General features: G+C 34.1%; 2 protein-coding genes across 2 annotated transcripts; one reads left to right on the plus strand and one right to left on the minus strand.

Annotated features, from left to right (window-relative positions):
- Positions 1 to 1905: 1905 nt before the first annotated feature.
- Positions 1906 to 12849, minus strand: LOC126771717 (serine/threonine-protein kinase mTOR). Its single transcript, XM_050491747.1, has 10 exons — positions 12508 to 12849; positions 11633 to 12430; positions 8969 to 11550; positions 8643 to 8815; positions 8257 to 8542; positions 6284 to 8167; positions 5903 to 6118; positions 5225 to 5590; positions 4822 to 5136; positions 1906 to 4344 (listed from the first exon to the last, which is right to left on the minus strand). The coding sequence occupies exons 1-10, from the start codon at positions 12725 to 12727 to the stop codon at positions 3952 to 3954; spliced, it is 7233 nt and encodes a 2410-aa protein (XP_050347704.1). The 5' UTR covers positions 12728 to 12849; the 3' UTR covers positions 1906 to 3951.
- A 362-nt stretch (positions 12850 to 13211) lies between these two features.
- Positions 13212 to 19173, plus strand: LOC126771763 (probable actin-related protein 2/3 complex subunit 2). The gene is made up of 9 exons (XM_050491847.1): positions 13212 to 13407; positions 13959 to 14052; positions 14264 to 14363; positions 15816 to 16002; positions 16209 to 16344; positions 16465 to 16549; positions 16625 to 16725; positions 16801 to 16907; positions 17219 to 19173. Exons 1-9 carry the CDS (start codon positions 13334 to 13336, stop codon positions 17244 to 17246), a joined length of 912 nt encoding a protein of 303 aa, XP_050347804.1. The 5' UTR covers positions 13212 to 13333; the 3' UTR covers positions 17247 to 19173.
- Positions 19174 to 19915: the final 742 nt, after the last annotated feature.

A 19915-nucleotide genomic window follows, 5' to 3' on the forward strand; every position in this document is an offset into this window, starting at 1 on the left:
TGCAGAATATTCTTTATATGGTGTTTTCTTTATTATGATAGTTTATAGTTTTAAAAATAAACAAAGAAATATTAAGTTTAAGCTTAATAGCATATTTTTAAATTGTCAATGTAGTCACAACGAAAATTATAGGACTATGAATAGTTTCCAAGAAAATGCTGCAAAATAATAAGAAACATGATAACTTTCTATATAAAATTTATGTTATGATGTATGTGATGTATGATTTCTTGAAATTTGTATATTCATAAAATGTGTACAAAAAAGATTGTCTGTATAGAAGACGGAATCAACACTGTAACCATTTTTATGTTTTCTAGAAAGTATACTTTATTCAATTGTATACTTTATACAATTAATTAGGCTTTCACAAGCACTTTTGATTCGTCAATTTACAATTTTAATATAAAGCCACTAACGGTTTGGAATGTAGATTATGCCAATAAGAACCGGCAAAAAATCCCCAGATTATAGGAAGGATATGAAACCGAAAGCTAGGTGTTATAAGTTTATCTTCACTTCTCGTGTTTATACAATGTTTGTCACTGTTTCTATCAAAATCATCTATGTCGTCTAAAAATTCTGTGGTCTCAGCAAAAAATACAATATCGCAAATACCAATACCACTATGTATATACATATTTACTAAAATAGGAAAGGACCTAAAATAGACCCCTGTGGAACGCCCATTTTTAACACAGACCCGATAGACTTTATCCCATTTATAAAAATATGTTGGGTTCTTTGACTTAGGTATGAAGCAATGAGCTTTGCGTTTAATACCACAGTCTGTATAAAAGCGTTTCGTGACCCACACATTGACTGCTTTAAAAAGACCACACAATATACCAATAGCATTTTGTGTTTCCTCCCATGCATCCTATATATGCTAAAGCAGCGCTATAGCGGCGTCAGTAATGGAACGACCTCTCGTTAAACCGTATTGCTCCCTATGATAAATGTCATTGTGTGCATCTGTCAAATTATTGGAATAGGAAAATTATAAGTATTGAAGGTTTAGAGCTTATACCACCACGCTACTCCAATGCGGATTGGTGGAATAAATATGTGGCAGAATTTTAGAGAAAAATAAAAATTTAAAAGTTCTAATAAAAATAGCACTTCCGAGTGTAATTGCAATTTTTAGGTAGGTACTTATTATATTAAACAAACGCATAAAAAGAGCGTGGGACGTGCGGGAATACATTAGCACAGCATGCTTACGGGCGAATAGTTTTATTAACTCGATAATGATATTATTATAATAGCCCATTACTTAAATACCATAGCTAGTATGATATAAACGTTCAGGCAGTAGTAGTTCTTTGATACGTCTGCAGCGTAATATATTTTTTTAAGAACTGAGTAAAATCTCACGTCTTTTGATATCGCTTTTCATCTTAAGTGTTGGTTATGTTTTCGGTCACAAAATATATTTTATTTCATGTTCGTGCAGTAGTTAGCATTAAAAATCGCAATGAAAGGTGAAAAAACGAAATTACACTTACTGACATTTGGAGAGCTTTGTTTCGTATCGCTAATTTAAATTAATAATACAGTAAAATATCTCAAGTGAAGGCCAGACCAAGGTAAAATAGTACGTTCAATGTTTTCATTTCCTCAATCGAGTAGAAATAAACATGGCAGGGGACGCAATGCATTTTCAAAGGCATTCATGTATATTAAACATAGTCAAGGTTAGGAAAAATAAAACGATCGTTACCCAATTTTCTTGACATTTATTTTCTAAAGCAATGCTTTTCAAATTTAACATGAATTTACGATTATATCATATAATTATTACGATAAATGCGGTATTGTATATATATCATTTTCTTATCTAATATAGATTAAATAAGCTGTATTCTAGCTGCAGCTGTAATATGTATGATTGTATTGGTAGAAATCTTTAATAAAGAAATCAAAATATTCACATTTAACAAACGATTTATCAACAGTTCAGTTTGAAAGTATTTTTTGGATTTAAAATATTGTAAGCGTACCGAATTTTTAAGTCATCGAAACTTATTTAAAAACTATTTAAAGTTTTTTTTTTTTTTTTGTCATGTCAGATTCCTTTATAACAAAATGTGTGTTTTTCATAATTTCAGAATATATCATTACGAAACCTAGAAAAACATCGTGTTTCTATTGCAAGTTGAACTTTGAACTTTTTAAATTGAGACAATTATCGTGTTACATACTGAATTAACAAAATATTAAGGACAGTTATATTTTTTGTATTATTATTCGCAACAGCAATTATCAAAACCAATTAAATCAACAACTTACAAGCAATTAAAATTATAACTTATATTTAAACGTTACAGGAACACTGCAATGTCAAACTGCACATTGCATTTATTGTCAAGCGATAATAATATTAGATCGTTAATCCCATCCCAATTCTGTTATAAAGATAAAATTCTTCTTATATATATTAGAAGAATCAAGCGCGCTATTCAATTTAGAAAAACTATTTGTTCATATTTTGTAGGAAATTGCAAGAATAATATTTGAAATACAATGTTTTCATATATTTATATACAATTAAAAAAAAAATACAGTTAATCGAGTAAGCAATTAGCCGACTGCTTACAGTTCTGGATTAAATTGTTTAATCTGAGAGAAGCAGACATATATGGATAACAACCCAATTATCACTTGACACAAAACAAACAAGCAATCAATTTTAGATATATAGATGCTGTCTACACTATATCTAAATTAAAGTAATTAACAAAACTTAACAATTTGCTATTCTTTTAACCCAACACATCATAAAGAGATAGCGAAAAGCTTTTGTTTAAATAATTCCAAATAATTAATTTTAGTCAAAAATTTTTAGTCAATATGATTCACAACAGAGTCGACACCATTACCTACATTGAAATAATAATAAAAATTAGCACAGATTATAATACAATTTACAAAAATACGATACATAATTTAGGACATTGTTTTACAGAGAAGTCAGTTTGTAACATATAAGCCGGTATCTCATTAGTGTTCTCGTTTCCAACATATATGGTGAAGAGGACTATAAATCATTTATTAACGAGAGACTAAATCGATTCATAATATATTAATAAAAAAATTAAATGAATCGGTAGAAATACATTAAGAGAATATAATCATATTTACAAATAAAAATTAAACATTTTTTTATTCGTTAATTCAATTATTTATGCATGTATACAGTTTATTGTATTACATCCATACAATATACATATATGTTGACTTTTTTAAACAAGGAAGAACTAAAGATGAATTATTGAATTAAATTATGAATATAGATAATTAATAAATCTACAGTCAGCCTATGTGAAGATCGCTATGACATTAGAATGGCGGGTAAATAGGAATAGGTTTTTAAAAAATGCATTTAAAAAAAATAGCCACGTCTTAGTTGCATAGACTATACTTTTATAGACAAAGAAGTAATAATTGTTTATAGAAATAGTTTTATTTTGATATGTTTACGTGGAGTTTCACATTATTTTTTTATGTTATAAATATTTTATAAGTTATATTGTATATATTATTACACTTAATTTAAATAAATTTATTTTTTTATATAATATCTCGGCACGGAATATTTGGTGGGACTTATTTAACAAATGCGACGAAGATGTAATAGGAAGTAGGGAGAAGTGTGCGCGAACCAATTTACTTTTATATGCATTGGGTTGTTTGTAACACGTAACTCGCGACAACTTAGATTTTTACAATAGATTCTATAATTAAAATCCATTACGGTATAAAACATCATGACGAAACAAAGAATCGTAAAGTATGCCATTTATAGATAAGATAGGGTTTAATGACTATTATTTTGATCAAGAACATTTAACTGCCATAGCGATCTTTATATGACATTAGATTTTTCGAAGGTATGTTATGTAGAACAACATTAATAAGCGTGGAAGTACAACTACTACTACATAGCTTCTACCAAAACGGGCACCAGCCCACGTAGCACTGGCACAGGTTCTCGTTGCTGGTGGCCTGCTGGATGAGCAGGTCGACCTGCTTCTGCACGGACACGCTGGCGTCGTCGATGTGCGTGAAGTCGCGGCCCGTGAGCTTGTCGCGCACGCGGTTGACGATGGCCAGCGCGCGCTTGTTGAGGTTGGTCTCGGCGGGCGGCTCGGCGTCGGGCGGCGACGCGTCCGCGCCCGCGTCGTCCGCGCGCGAGCGCCGCCCCGCGTCGATGAGGCGCCAGTTGAGCAGCGGGTCGTACACGAACGCCTCCAGCACCGCCATCACGCTGTCCTTGTGCCGGTGCAGCACCTCCATCACCGACTCGCACGTGCGCCGGTACGTGCCCTCGATGCCGGTCACCTGGTGGCCGACGAGAAGGTCAACGTTCGGATTACACGGATATCATGGTATCGATTACTTATTGAATTGCTCGTCCGAGATAATTGTTTAATTTCGCGCAATTTAATGCCCCCCAAAATTGATTCGATGCGAATTAAGTTAATGAAAAGTCTTGAATAATTTTAGAATATTCCACGAGACATAATAAAAAACATTACACAAATCGATGACATGAATTCAGGCCATTACTGAGGTGTTATGTTTAATAAAAACTTCCATTACTTTTCCTAACTTCTAAGTTGATCACTTTTCATATAAAACGCAAGTCTATATACAAAAACAGCTAGGAAATTAAAATTGTAAAGCACGAAGGTAATTAAAATTGAATTGCGAAACAAAATTGTTCTCTTTTGTAATTCTACTAGCTATTTTTATGGCCACTAATTAAAGATGTATTAGACAAGTAGTTTTTTTTTAATTTAAACTAAATATTCGTACCTCCATTGCATTTATAAGCATCCTCGTCAACCTGAATGGTATCTTTTCTGGAAATTTGTCCCTCGTGACGGCTACTTCGAAACAATCTCCGAAGTCGATGTGCAAAAACTTTCCAGTAACTCTATCGAGCATTATGTTAGAAGGATGACGGTCCCCTAGTCCCAGGATGTAACCCACCATGCTCATTACCGCCAGCGAGCGCGTGTAGTTCGTACGACGTTCGAACCAAACCTCCGAAGAAGGGCTCTTAAGCCATAACAATTTTGCGAGGTCGTCCCCAGCTGTGTGCTCAAGTGCATGTTCAAAAACTTCCACCTATAAGAACAATTCAAATTTTATAAATAGAAATTTCCTTTAAAATAAAATAAAAAAACATAATATTAAAACTCTTCGAGTATTATACCTTTTGCATCAACATCAACCTTTCCAAATCCGACGCCATTCTTTGCATAATTCGGTGTTCAATATTAAGTAAAATCTTCCTTTTATCTCTGTAGTCCCTTATCAGCGAGTGTAAAGTGTCACAGTGTGGGACCCAGCCGATCAACCCGGAGTTAGTGGAAAGAGGTATCACTGCGTATCTCTGTATGGCCAGGTCTCTCCTGAACGTGTCGGGATCGGCTTGCAGCAAGGTGTTGACTAGGCCGAACAGTTGCATTACGCGCTCGTCCTGACGTAGATCCTCGTGACCTTTGAGAAGGAACATGTAGTCTTTGCCGTTGGAGCCACGAATGCAGAGCCGGCGCGGTCGTTGCTTTGATGTTATCACCTAAGTAATCAAAATTAAAATGTACTTTACTTGAGTATTCATATACGAGAATCGTCATTTTACAGGATTAATAATATTAAGGGTTTTCACAAATTAAAATAATAATTCATTAATTATAGATTTGACTATTCATGTATGAAACAAAAAAGAGATGTGCAGATATATTTATCTATTTTCGATGCAATTAACTAATAAGACTTTTTTTACTATTTTACTATTAATGTTATATTTTTATTGAACAATTAATGATTACTAAACCTTGTTTAAATGTTTCTCTTGCCAGTTATATTTAAGAGTTAAAAAAACAAGTACCTGTAAGCTGCTCTGTATGTGCGCAATACGTATGAGATCCTGGTCGGGCACGTACGAGCCGGGCACAGCCAGTTCCAGGTCGCGGCAGTTGAGTAAGTTCGGGCTCACGTACTGTAGCTCCAGCGACGTGAGCTGCGGCAGCTGGCGGCTGATTCGACGGAACACGTGGTAGTACAGATCCCAGGCTTGATTTAAATCTCGGACAAGGCCTGAATCCTGAGAGAATTGATGGTTCGTTTATGTAATTTTTAAAATTGTATTTACAAATTTACGGTGCTTTAAATTTGTTCCCATTGTTGGGACTTGTAGTTAAAATGTGTAAATATAAATGAATAAAAAACATTTAAGGGTTCTAATTTTAAGGGTATTTTTGTAATTTACCTTAAATCGATTACACCATTCTTGAGCTTCATTGAGATCTCGTCCATAGGCTTGGCTAAAAGAAATTTCTTTCAATGTTTTTGGACCTCTCTCTAGCATAGCGTGTAGAGGTTCCAAAGTCTTGAACATAGCCTTAACGTCATGTTCACTGAAATATAATCTAGAAGCTTCTTCTAATGCTTCATGCCACTGTTCGTGCCACAATATAGCAACTCTGATTAGTTCTTCAGATATCATCGCGGCTTGATTAACTAAGTTATTTGAATGAGTACACATTGATTTCAAAATTTGATTAGCTGCATTCTTGCGGTCTACGAATGAAGACTTCGATGCCACCGTCAAAGGATAGACTAGAGCTTGGGGGTGAGATTTCCCGATATCTATCAACAATGAGTGTATAAGTTTTCCTACTAAAGCTCTCGGGGTGTCGATCCGTGCTATGAGTTGAGGTATGACCTGAAGCCATACATTTATTTCGATGGTCCTTATACCTTCTACGAGAGCTTCATGGACAGCAGGATGGTGTCCATAATCAAACCATAGCGTGAGCAGTCTCAATGTATCTTGAAGCGAACTACCATGGGACAAGTTTATCGACTTAAAAAATCCTTCAACTGCCGGAACAGTGTGGGTTTGTATATATTCAGCTGCCGCTTTGATCTCTTCTGGGTTGGTCATATCAGCCTCCTGATGCTTATAAAAAAGAACAGTTTCAAAATTCATGTACGCCCATGCGTGCCAAGCTTTGTACCAATCGGAAGATAGAGTGGTCGCAGCGGAGTAATTGCGAAGAATCTCAGGAATCGAGAGTTTATTGATACCTAACAAAGATTCGCACCAAGAGCCTAATTTTAAATGACAACGTGCTAATAGACGACAATGTTCCGCGTCTCCAGTATCCACTGTATCTACATAGCGCTGCAACTGGTCATATGCAAGTTGCTTATCGCCAGCGACCCACAGATGTTTTGCGTAAGCGAGAGTTAACCTCGGCTCGTGCGCTGGAAGTGGCATGTCACGATTTTTACTTGGATCTATGCCGAGAAGCATCACCAAGGTTGTATGAGCTTGGCGTGGTGCACCACTTTTTCTGCAAAGTGAAGCGAATTTCAACCATGTGGCCATATCCTCTTGTGGCGTTAGTACTAAACTACGAACTTGAAGAATTTTGCGCCAGTCTTCAACTAATCTTTGTCCACCTTGAAGTCTTGTCCACCAAGCTTGTCTGATAGACTCTCGTCTTTCGGGAACCAATTTGTACGTGATTACTTCCTCTAATTCGGCGAGTAATTGAGCATTAACTAAAGCTCCATAAGCCCTCTGATAACTTTCTCCAGCGACTGCAGTCAATTCAGAATCCAAAATAGTTCGTGCTTGGTCTATGAATAGTTTGGAAACATCGTAATCTTCATTGTGAATATTAAGAACAGCTCTGTAAAAAGCACCATCTTGTGAATTTTCCGGTAAAAAGTTGACATAATTGGTCATTGAATCCCATTCATTCAAGCCCCAAGCGGCGGCAGCGGCTAATCTAGCCGATTTGAATTTTTCGTCATCGCTCATTTTTACCCAGCGCTTGGAAACTGTGTGGTATAGTTTGACCCATTCACCCAATGCTTCAAAACATCGCATTTCACCTAGATATGATTCCGTGTTTTCATCATCTCCAACTAGTTTTTCCCCATATAAGTTTAACGCTTTTTCCCAGTTATGCAATTTCTCATACCATCTTATCTGTACTTTTAAATTCGCATCACCAGCTTCGCGTTGAGCCATTACTCGTTCGAGTAAGCCTTCAGCTGCTTCTTTTTGTTGTAACTTATTATTTATATGTATCAAAGCCTCTACAACCTGAGAGGTAGCCCCGTTGCGAAACTCTTCTTCCTATTATAAAAGAAAAGTTAAATACCATTTTACTAACCATGATTGTATTTGTATAAAATATTGCAACATATAAAGTAAAAAAAACTAACCTTATAATGAAGCGCTTTGGCATACGCTCTACAGTGCATAGCTCTTTCTCCGAGCAGGTGTGTAGAAATCGGTAGTGCGCCGCCTTCACAATGCTCCAAAAATTCGGCAAGGTTTAAGACAGTATGCGCTAATTCTGGCGCATCAGGAGCTGTCAAAGCCTGCTCCAAAGCATTCGACAATTCTGTTCGCGATGTGTTATCTAATTCGGTCCAGCAGGAGACAAATGCGGCGTTGAATAGGTCACGTAGCAACTGGGAGTAATTATGTGCTAAAGCCAGACATGCCCTAAAATTGTTTAATGGTTATTAACAATATATGTTTAAAAATAACGTATTTTGTAAGTAAAAACTACATATTATCGTCGTTATAGATTATCGTAATTTACCTCAAAGCTGGGCTATGTGATTCTGTAAGTAGGCCGATGCTAAAACGTCGCAACCATTCCAGCCAATCATCCTTCGACACTCTGCTACTGACAGTCCAAGCAACTTTCAGGCTGTGAGCATTTACGTATAGTTTACGGATAGACTGCGAAGAATCGCAAGCTACTATCCGTGCCTGTAATATTTATATTCTTATAAGAAAATTTTGAACAAAATTAAATAATACTTTTGTTACAAAACGGTAAATAAATTAAATCATTATGTACTACATAATGATTTAATTTATATGTTACAAATATGCCACTAACTCTATAAAATAATTACAAACCTCTTGATTGTTATTTCTAGGTTTGCGTCTAGTACTTTGCAAAAAATCGTCAACAGCTAAAGTTGAATTTGACTGTAATTTTGACAGTAAAAGTTCGTAGTTCTGGTGTTGTATTCTATGTTTTGCGATGACTTTTTGAACAAGTGGAATAAAATCGTTATACTTTCTACCGAGTTGTATAATGAGAGCGCACAAAGTATCCATCGCTGTAGTTCTTAAAGTATAGCATGTATCTAAGCTCCTTACAAGAGGATGTATTATCCTAGATACGAGTTCGCTATAATTCAAGGAATCTGATAGATAGTCCACCGTTTCCATAGCTACTTTAGCCACTGGTATAGGACAGTCTGAAGCATCAAATAATTTCACAATAGATGGAATAACCAAATGCATGTAATCATCAAGATTGTCTTCAAATTTTTGTAACGCAAAAAGGAGTTTCTCTGTAACGACTCTTTCTTTACTGGTATCGTGAGCAAGAACTCGTAGTATTTGAGGCATTAATTGTGGTAAGTATACTTTAAACTCCGATCCAAGAGCAATAGCTATATGTTCAACTAGTAATATTAATGTTGATTGCAAAGGACTATTTGGCGTCCAAAACTCTTTTATAAGATCGAATATTTTATCCAAATAGTTACGAATATGTTGCTTGACAATAGCTATAAGCTTCGCTAACTGTGTGAAAAGGAATTCTCGAAAATTATTGTTATCTGTCGCGCGAGCAACGTACAGGAGGCTCGGGGTAACGCGAGAGATATATGGGACGCATTTTATGCCCAATGATTGAAAAATAAATGTCACAGCTTGTACTACACTTGTGTGATGTTGTTGAAGAGTTGGATCTCGAAGTATACGCATAAGGGTAGAAATAACGATTGCTGGATAGTATTCATCGAGAACTGGTGAAGACATGTTCACTAACATTTCACTTGTTGTCATATCAAAGTTGTTTTCTTCAGCTTTACTATCAGCAACCGGCACTAAGCTAGAATCTGGTTTACCATCAATCAAACCTCTTGTCATCTTATGTTTGTAAGGATCTAGGGCACCAAGAAGCCCCAAAACTCGAATGGTTTCTCGCCTGTCTTTAGGCTGTTGTTCAGTTTTTAAGAAATTGAGCAAAACATCCATTAGATTCGGATATTCAGTGTATGGTGTAACAACATGTCCTGTGGCACTTATCAGTTGTCCAAATGCCCACAGAGCGACACTCCTTTTATCAGTAGCACTGGCATCAGACAGTAAATCAAGAAGAATTGTCAAAAGTTCCGGTAAACATTTTTTGAGCCCAGTGTTGTCCCCATGAACATCGGCTAAATCACCTACAGCTTTCAATACACTAATTACCACTCCTGGATTTAAATCGGCTTCTTTTAACTTAGGTACAAGGACATTTAAGATTGTTTCCATATATGGTTTTACAAGTTTAGGAGCATGCAAAATAAGATTATCTAACATTCTTGCTGCCTGTTCCTTATTTCGACTCATCCCCGAATGTTCAAGTTCTGTTAAAAATTGTATTAAAATTTTTCGAAGTCCTGGCATTACATATGCGGGATTAACAATACTCAGTCGTCCAATTGTGCAAATAGCTAATTCTCGTATTTCCAAATGTTCATCATTCATGGCAATGAAAAGAAAACTTAAATTTTCTATTTGTGCCAAATGAGTATCGAATATTTCAGTAAGGGACTCCAGAACCCAATACCTTACTTCATAGTCTGGGTCAGTAACTGATACCACTAACATTTTACCAACAACTTCAGCAGTTAGCATGGTCAGGGTTCTGGAAGGAGTCTTCACAGTTCGTGCTGTGGCAACAGCTAATAATTTAGCAGATGTTTTTACTGCTTCCACTCTAATCTCTTGTTGCTCACTTTGAAGGAAATGGTCAGCGCAACGTCTTACGAATGTAAGTAAACTATGTTGACCCTCAAATTGGAATGTCCCAAGTGTTCTTAATGCAAGAACTATGTTAGCAGTATCTTGAAGTTCTATCATGAGACTCATATTACTCTGTTGCTCCAAATTTCTTGGCACACCAGGATGTAAGAATGGCTTATTTCTTAAAACTTGAGAAAGCATATTTAAAAGTCCTTCTGAAATTTCTCCCTTTAATGTAGGTAAGTTTTGGCTCAACTCTTTTAAGCAAATTGTTAATGATGGACTTAGGCCAGTAGCAAACATTGGATCTAATAATTCTTTAATGTCACTAATAACAAGATCTTTTACTGCACTGCTGAGCAATGTTATACATGCAAATATAGATGGGTCAATCCACATTCTCTTTTTACTCAGAGTATCTCTGGTATTTGGTAAGGCTTGTTTTATCACATCCATTATTCTAGGAATAAATGTTTTAATATCACCTTCAATGGCTGCTGCCATCAACCCTAATGTAGTGAATGCCATATTTCTATCTTTTTCCCTACTTTTGATTGAAGTTATGAGATAATGCATAGTAGAGTTGAGATATTTCTTTAAAAATAATTCTTTATTAAATGCTGCCAATCTCGGAATTATTATTAAAAGTATTTGTGGGACTCCTTGTGTTTTAAGAAGTCTCTGAGACATCACATCTGAAATATTACAGATCAATTTGATATAAACAGTAAAATATATTAAAAAGTTTAATATTAATATAAAAAATATATGATTTACCTTGACAAGTCCTTTCTATTTTTTCAATTAATAACTTTTTACAAACTTCTGACTCATATATAGGAACGGGATACTGAACATTTTCAGTTTTAAAACCATCACACAAGTAGCCTCTTTTTACTGATGGACTATGTAGCTTGGAACTTATAAAAATAATATCATCTGACACAGTTATGTCTTTTTGTGTATCTAGACTACGCATAAGATATGTGTACTTTTTCTCCCATGATGCATTTGAACACCTTAGGAGTTCATTAAGGATAAGAAGACCACCATGAACTCTATCTTCTTTTGTAATTCCTTTTTCTTTAATAGGTATTTCTTCAAATGACGACATAGCCTCTTCATAACATTGCATATACCACTGCGGTTTAGCAGTTGATTGCTTCGCTGTCTCTCTTTGGGCTGTTACTACTAAGCCAGCTCGTAGTGCTTTTGCAGCAGCTTCCCTAATTTGCTGTTTAGGGTCTTTCAAAGCTATTAAAATATGGTCAAAGAAACCTGAGACTTGTTGATAAAAGTATGTTGGCATTGCTATAGCCATTTCTTTTAATAATAACACGGCTGAGTGCCTCCTTCCCTCATTTCTCTCTTCTGATAACCATTCAAAAGCCCTTTTAACTTCAAACTCCACATATTCCGCTCTTTTAACTCCAGAAACAGTAGCGAGACGACCTACTGTTTTAGCAGCAAGTTCCATAACCCCCACATCAGAGGAAGGTAATAAGTTTCTCAAGTAATTAGCAAATCTTGTGATTCTTGTTTTAGTAGTGTCACAATCACCTCCAATAAGGCAGACTAGAAATAAAGAAGCACAATATAGACATTAGAAAAACTAAAAATATGATGTGGTTCATTTTTACAAATTTACTTACCAATAGCCAGCACTCCACCCTTTTTCTCATGGACATCATTGCTAGAAACCATTTCGAATATTTGATGGTTAAATTCATCCAAAAATTGCGTAAGTTCTTCTTGGGGCACTTCGCGAAGTTCAGTTTTAGCAAAATGGTATAGTTCTCGTGCCGTTTTTGTCTGAATATCCACATTTCTCGATTTTAACCCCGCGACAAAGGCGGTCACTTGATTCGACATTTTGATTTAAATAATATTATCAGCTAAAGGAATAACATTTTTTACGCATTAAGATTAACCCTTTAAAGGTTAATGCATAAGAAGAAATCACTTCAAAAATGTAGACTACAGCTACTGTAACATAAAACATAAATAAACACAATGTAATATGTAAGCTGTAAGGTTATATTTTTATTCTGTGCTATTTGACATTATCCAAATTCTAAATTGTCATAACATAAACATTATACAGAGTTCAACATTATGAAACAACGACTATAGACAAACTGGTTAAAATAATGTTATTAATTATAATAATGTCGTGTAAACTCAATAAGGCTGCAAATATTTTCACTTTATAAAAAATTATCAATCCCAAGTATTATTGAATACAAATAATTCGTACTATAAGTTAAGAAATATTTAATAACATGTCAATTGTGTGTAAAAATATCTATGGTTAAATGACCGACATATCATTCTTTTGAAGCTTCCTATTCTTTCTCTGTCGTTAAAAAGTACCTATGTACGGGCGGTCATCGTTGAAGATATCCGTATAAATTATTAAATGAAGGTGCTATAAGTGTTGATTTTATGCAAAATCTGTAGGTTATAAATTGTTAAATAATGATCTTGCTGGAGATCAATAATAGAATTATAGAAGAAACACTATCAGTCAAATATAAAAATGCACTGGCGCGGTGAGTACGTTACGCTTAGAAAGTTTACCTGTTTTTATTACAATTGCAATCTTAATGAGTGCATCTTATAAATTGAATTTACTATAATCTCCTATATTATTTATGTGTTTGGTGCTTTTAAGTTGATGAAATAAAATGTCCTATAACCCTTTTTTGTAAGGAACTTGACAAATGTCAAATAATGTTCTCACAGGGTGGGCCCACGTTGACCGCGGAATATGCTAACTTCGAAATATATTGGCATTATGTCACTGTATTCACGGTTAATAATTCTCTAGAGAGTGGCCTAAAAGTGACGTTATACACACCATATCAGCATGGATGAGTCATGTTGCTTGCTTGTACCTTGCGGCTACTACGGAAATGTCTCATAAAATGTTTTCGGATTCCTTTAGTAGTAAACAATGTTACATTATATGTATAATCCTGATGAAATACCATAAATTATAGAAACATACTTATCTCGTTTTATAATATTATTTAAGGTGCATAAAGTTTATAAGTATAATTTTATTGTAGTTTTATTTAATACTGTTATCATTTATTTACAGCTTAAAGCCTGAGTCTATAGATGTAACACTTGCAGACTTTGATGGAGTGCTGTTTCATATATCCAATGTCAATGGGGATAAAACCAAAGTTAGGGTAGGTGGAGCAATATTTCAATATTATCAAAATGAGTCATAGTGATAACATGTTACAATATACACTGTAACTGTTTTTAATTAATTAGTTGTGGTATTGATTTATTATAAACTAAATTATAAATTATTGTGAGTATTAATATAATCAATATATACATACATATCATCAGTGTCTCATATTTTAGTCTTATTTGTTCTAATTTTATTTTTAGGTTAGTATATCACTGAAGTTCTATAAGCAGTTAGAAGAGCATGGAGCAGATGAACTGCTTAAAAGGGTCTATGGGCCTCTTCTCAGTGAACCTGAATCAGGTATGTGTAAAAGTGATATAAAAAGTGATATTTAAGGGGTATCTCATACATTAAGTTTAATTTTAAAGTATCCAAGAATGTCTGAAATTGATTGCATCAGCATCAAAAGAAGAACAATGCTAGCTAAATGTGCTGTACAATATAAAAATATTATCATTCATAATTATGAATTCTATAAATGTTGGTTAGTGAACTGATTTGTTAAACAATGCTCCTTTTCTTTTGAATATCAAATCAATGATGACAGAAAGAGATAAATCAGAAACCCGCTAAACAGTGATTATAAGTAAGGCTGTATATATAGAAAGTTTCAATTCATTTGGATGAATTGTGAATATAAGCATTCTATAGTATGTCATCAAATCCATTTGTTTGAGTCCCCCAGTGTCATCTCTAGCATCAGCAATACTTTCAGCCCTATCAAATTAGTTTTGTTTAAGAGTTTATGTTCAACAGCGCCAATATTTATTCTAATAAGATATTATATGTTTTGTATGTGTAATTCATATTGCATGCTACTAAATACAATTATACTGTTTATTGGAGCGTTGTACATGTTTTGTACATTTAATTAACACTGCTTCCTTCTGTAAGAACTACTTCAATTTACTACAAAAGTACATATTTAAGTAAGTTTTAGAACATTATTATATTCATGTATCTTATGTCCATCAATCTGTCAATCTAACAAACCTGTTATATTGTAATTATAAATTACAATATTAATAAATTTCTCTTATAATATTAACAATTATTAACAATGTAAATCAAAAAATAATTCAGTCCAGCCATTTATGTTCATAAATTCTAATAAGTTTAATTATCATACATTTTTAATTTAAGTAACATTCAATTTAATAAATAATTTCATGTTAAAATGTTACATTTGGTGCTCAGTATTTTTATTTATCATAGAAAAGATAAGATTAACTCTGGACTTAAAAATATTTCGCTTGATAAGATTTCGGACATTTGTTTGGTAAATAACAGCAGAAATGATTGATGATGATTGTACATTTTTCTATTTATATAGAAAGCATTTATGATATTATTTCTTCATTTGCTTCTATTCTAATATAATATCAGGAAATTAGTATTGCATATTAAAATGGCAATAATATCTCCGGGTCTGTGGTTATAACATGTGAATTTTAAATAAAAATTGCTGGTTCGAACCCAGGCAAAGACCGCTGATTTTACATGTGCTTAATTTTTGTTGATAATTAACTTATGCTAAGCGGTAAAAGAAAACATAGTGAGAAAATTTCATTTGCTAGATGACAATATATCTTGTGTGAATTCACCGACTCGCATTGGAGCAGCTGGGAGAATTAAACTTCAAATATCTTCCTCGAAAAAAAGGAGGCCCTACTTTTATTATAAAACTTTATGATATATAACTATTGTGTTATTTAATGAAAAAAGCAATTTTTTGTTCTTGTTAATAAACAGGATACAATGTATCAATCCTGCTTGATATGGAGAACATTCCTGACGATTGGGAGGAAATTGTGAAAAAAGTGGGCTTGTTAAAGAGAAATTGCTTTGCGTCGGTTTTTGAACGGTACTTCCGGCTGCAGGAGGACGGAGACGTGAGCCACAAACGTGCCGTCATTAACTATCGACAAGATGAAACCCTGTTAGTATGATATTTTATCATTATAATTGAAAATTCTATCACTATATTAGTGTTCTATAGTTGTTCTCTAATATCAGATAAGTAATAAAATAATTTTAAATACAAAATTAAGAGTTTATACAAAATGTTCTCTAACACAATTTTGTATGATATAGTGATGACTTATATATTAGTTAAGTAAGTTATATATTTAATTTTATTTTCAGATACGTAGAGGCTCAAGAAGATCGCGTTACCGTGGTTTTCTCTACAGTGTTTCGTCACGAGGATGACATAGTTATCGGCAAGGTGTTTATGCAAGAGCTTAAAGAGGGTCGGAGAGCGTCTCATACAGCACCACAGGTTATTAGAAAAATATGATCAGTAGTGGAGTCTTTTAAAATATACATTTTACTGTTTAGCTTGCAATATATTTTCAAAAACAAAACAAAAATTAAATCAAACTTTATTACATTATTGCAGGTTCTATTTTCACACAAAGAACCGCCCTTAGAACTGTTGGACACAGATGCGAAAGTAGGCGAAAATATAAGTTATGTTACATTCGGTAGGTAGATGGAAACATATTGTTATATAATATTATCCAAAGGCTTTCAATGACATTCTACATTTCTATCTGCAGTGTTGTTCCCACGACACACGTGTGAGGCGGCGCGCGACAACACCATCGACCTCCTACACATGTTCCGCGACTACCTCCATTACCACATCAAGTGTTCTAAGGTACGGCAGTCTAGCGAATACGTACGTACATAAAGTGTCAGTGGAGAATATTGTGACAGTGTGTTACGCGTGCAGGTGTACGTGCACTCGCGCATGCGCGCCAAGGCGGGCGAGCTGCTCAAGGTGCTGAACCGCGCGCGGCCCGCCTCCAGCGCGCGCCCCGCCGAGCGGAAGACCATCTCGTACGTACCATGCGGCCGCAGCCGTCCCCTGCGGACGGATCCTGCTGCTAATTTTCTATTTATAGATTTATCATTTTAATGAAATGAGTTAAGCGACAGCGGGGGCTCGATTGTGTTGACCTACTTGCAGCCCCTTTCCAATCACTTTATTAACTTCAATATAAAAATAATGTAATATACATTTCGTGAATGCTATATTTGTGTATCGTATGATTTGAAATTTTTTGTAAATTTTTCTTTATGGCTCTGACAATTTTGGATGTAAACAAATTTCTGAGTACCTGTGATTAAGCTCGATACTTGCGTTACAGGGGAAGAACGTTCGTGAGACGAGATTGAGTGTTGCGCGTCGGCGGGACGTAGGCGCCAGCCAGCTGTTCCCTGCACGTAACGCGCCCACTCGGAACTCCCCGCCCACCGCAGTGTTCATCGCGACGCATTCATGAGATACAATGATCAAAACGTTAGTTCGATATCTGAAATAGTGTTAACCCTCTCATAGTCATCAGTAATAGAGTGGCGCTACAGATAATTTATCCGCGTGGACGCGTTATCCGTAACAAAAATCCGACAATGTGCGTATTTCCTATATTCACAGCGTAAGTAAGGGTGTTATACATATACATACCAGATTCATATTAATTTTTCGTATCCCATACAACACGTCACAAAGTACTTATAATTGACGTTCACTTTTCGTTGCCGTTTTCTAAGAGATAATGAATTGCCAATTGTTATGCTCAATGTTCATATATATGTATGTATATTATTTTGCGTTCGTTGAATGAAATGTGCACATTGTGAAAAATTATATTTATTATTGTCGATTCTCCAAACCTAACATAGCGAAGTCAATAAATAATGTTGCTGTAGTTCTTGTTGATAACAAAATTATGCTTTATTATAAAATATAGTTCTATTTATAGTGGAAGCACTGTGACAATCGTGACTTGGGTTCCTAATTCCTAACGTACTTGTACCCTGACAAATATAAACATTTATTTAGACCGTCGCCAACGCGGTCTGTCCGTCGGAGCGATTTAACATAACGTAATTTTATTTACCATAAGTTACGCAATTAACGATTATCGTGTAGGGCAATATGTATTATAAAATCTAGCCTATTGTAATTGTTTCGATTTACTAACTTGTAAAAATGTAAATCACCCAGATGAGACAGGTATCATGCACAAACTTAAGAATTATTCATTGTTTAATTTTAAAACACACGTCTTTTATTTAATTTCATAGCTATGCAATACGAACAATAACTTAACATAAATAAAATATAAAATGTATTATGTTTTTAGGTAGGTCCCATTCAATTATTAATATATAAGTGAAAGTGTATAAATATTTCTCAATACATTCTTCCATAGACGAGGTTGACTCGAAGATAAACTTTAATGGCCTTATTTAAAAAGAAAATGGAGTTAATTCGGTTGAGGAGCCGCAGCGGTTTCAATTGAATAGTGTCGCTAGTGTAGATCACGATACAACGCGTATCGATTGTTAATGTGCAATTCGATCATTAAGTATATTCCAATTTGCATTTATTTTTAATTGATTAAACTTTGATTTGTAAATTTGTTTCCTACATGACATAGTAGGAACTTAAATGAAACAAAGTGATGATCGCTTAAATGAAACGTTACAGCTATAATCGCAATACAAAACCCTCGCCGAAGGTATCAGGTAGATATGTCAAAAGTGTCCGTTAGATAAATAAAAGAGTTCCGTGCATTTTAACATGGAAATTAATTTATTCAAAGATATTAGCGATATAAGTAAATAACGGAATGCGATGTGTTGTATCGAGTCTTGGACTGAGAAATGTTTAGCTACAGGGCTTCGTCGGAACGTCGAAGGTAAATAATACTTATTCACTAAGTCATATAGCTTAAAATATTACGTGACAAAATGATTTACATGACAGGTTTGGAATCAAGTGTTTATTAAAGAACGAATATGGAGCGTGTAGAAACAATTTATCTATTTGAAACTGTAGCTAACTTAAATTTTATGTATTTTTTTTTATTTGCAAGATTGTATTATTTATGTATTATAAAATGTAAGTTAAATGTTGCTTTAAAGTTATTGCTTGAAATTTGACCATTGTTTTTACTGTAAGTTATCACGAGATTATTTAAACTGCAGACTACTGGAGCTATTTGTGAATATGTAATTATTATTGTGATCTAAAATCCGATTATACTGTATTTTTTATTTTCTAGATTAAAGAAAACATCTTACTGCAAGAAATGTTCATTATTCTTTCAATGTTTCTTAAATTACTATAAAGTTATAATAACTTACGTTTATAATTTTTTTCATACTTAAAAAAATATGTGTTAAAAAAGCAAACAATATTCATTTCAAAAACTGCCGAATAAGGCATGTCACAATTTAATTATTTGTGCAAAATGTACAATAAATGAAAGATTATATCAACTTTATTTACTTCATATTATTTTATTAAATTCTTGCATGTTCATTTATAGATTGAATATCTAATCCTATAGATTATTCATAAAAGCAACTTATTGAAAATATAAGTAAACAGGAAATTGAATTACTGAGCTATTAAAAAAAAGCCAATTATAACACTACATACCTTTAAATTATACTTATTGTATTATCCATAATATATCAAAACATCATTTCATATTTATAGAATTGTTAAAAATCTAAGTATAGTTTATCCTAAGGGCTTGTCGATGTGATCACCGCCCGATTGGTGGACTAAGAAATTCCAACCATGGTTACTAAAAAGTTATTTCTATTTTGATTTTTGCTTGTATTTACACTGGCTCAGTGTAAATACAGATCCTTAAAACCAGAAATACTCTGATACAGCTAAATCAGCTTAGATGCGTTTGTACTAGTGTAGTATACATAGTGACTAAATTCGGAATAAATCAGATTGGGCTAGCTATCACATAACTCGAATCCTCGCATAAGTGCCTTCGAAGTGTCATGCCATTTTGTTATTATTTTCTTACTAGTTA

The sequence above is a fragment of the Nymphalis io genome, chromosome 11 (genome assembly GCF_905147045.1).
Source record: "Nymphalis io chromosome 11, ilAglIoxx1.1, whole genome shotgun sequence".
NCBI lineage: Eukaryota > Metazoa > Arthropoda > Insecta > Lepidoptera > Nymphalidae > Nymphalis > Nymphalis io.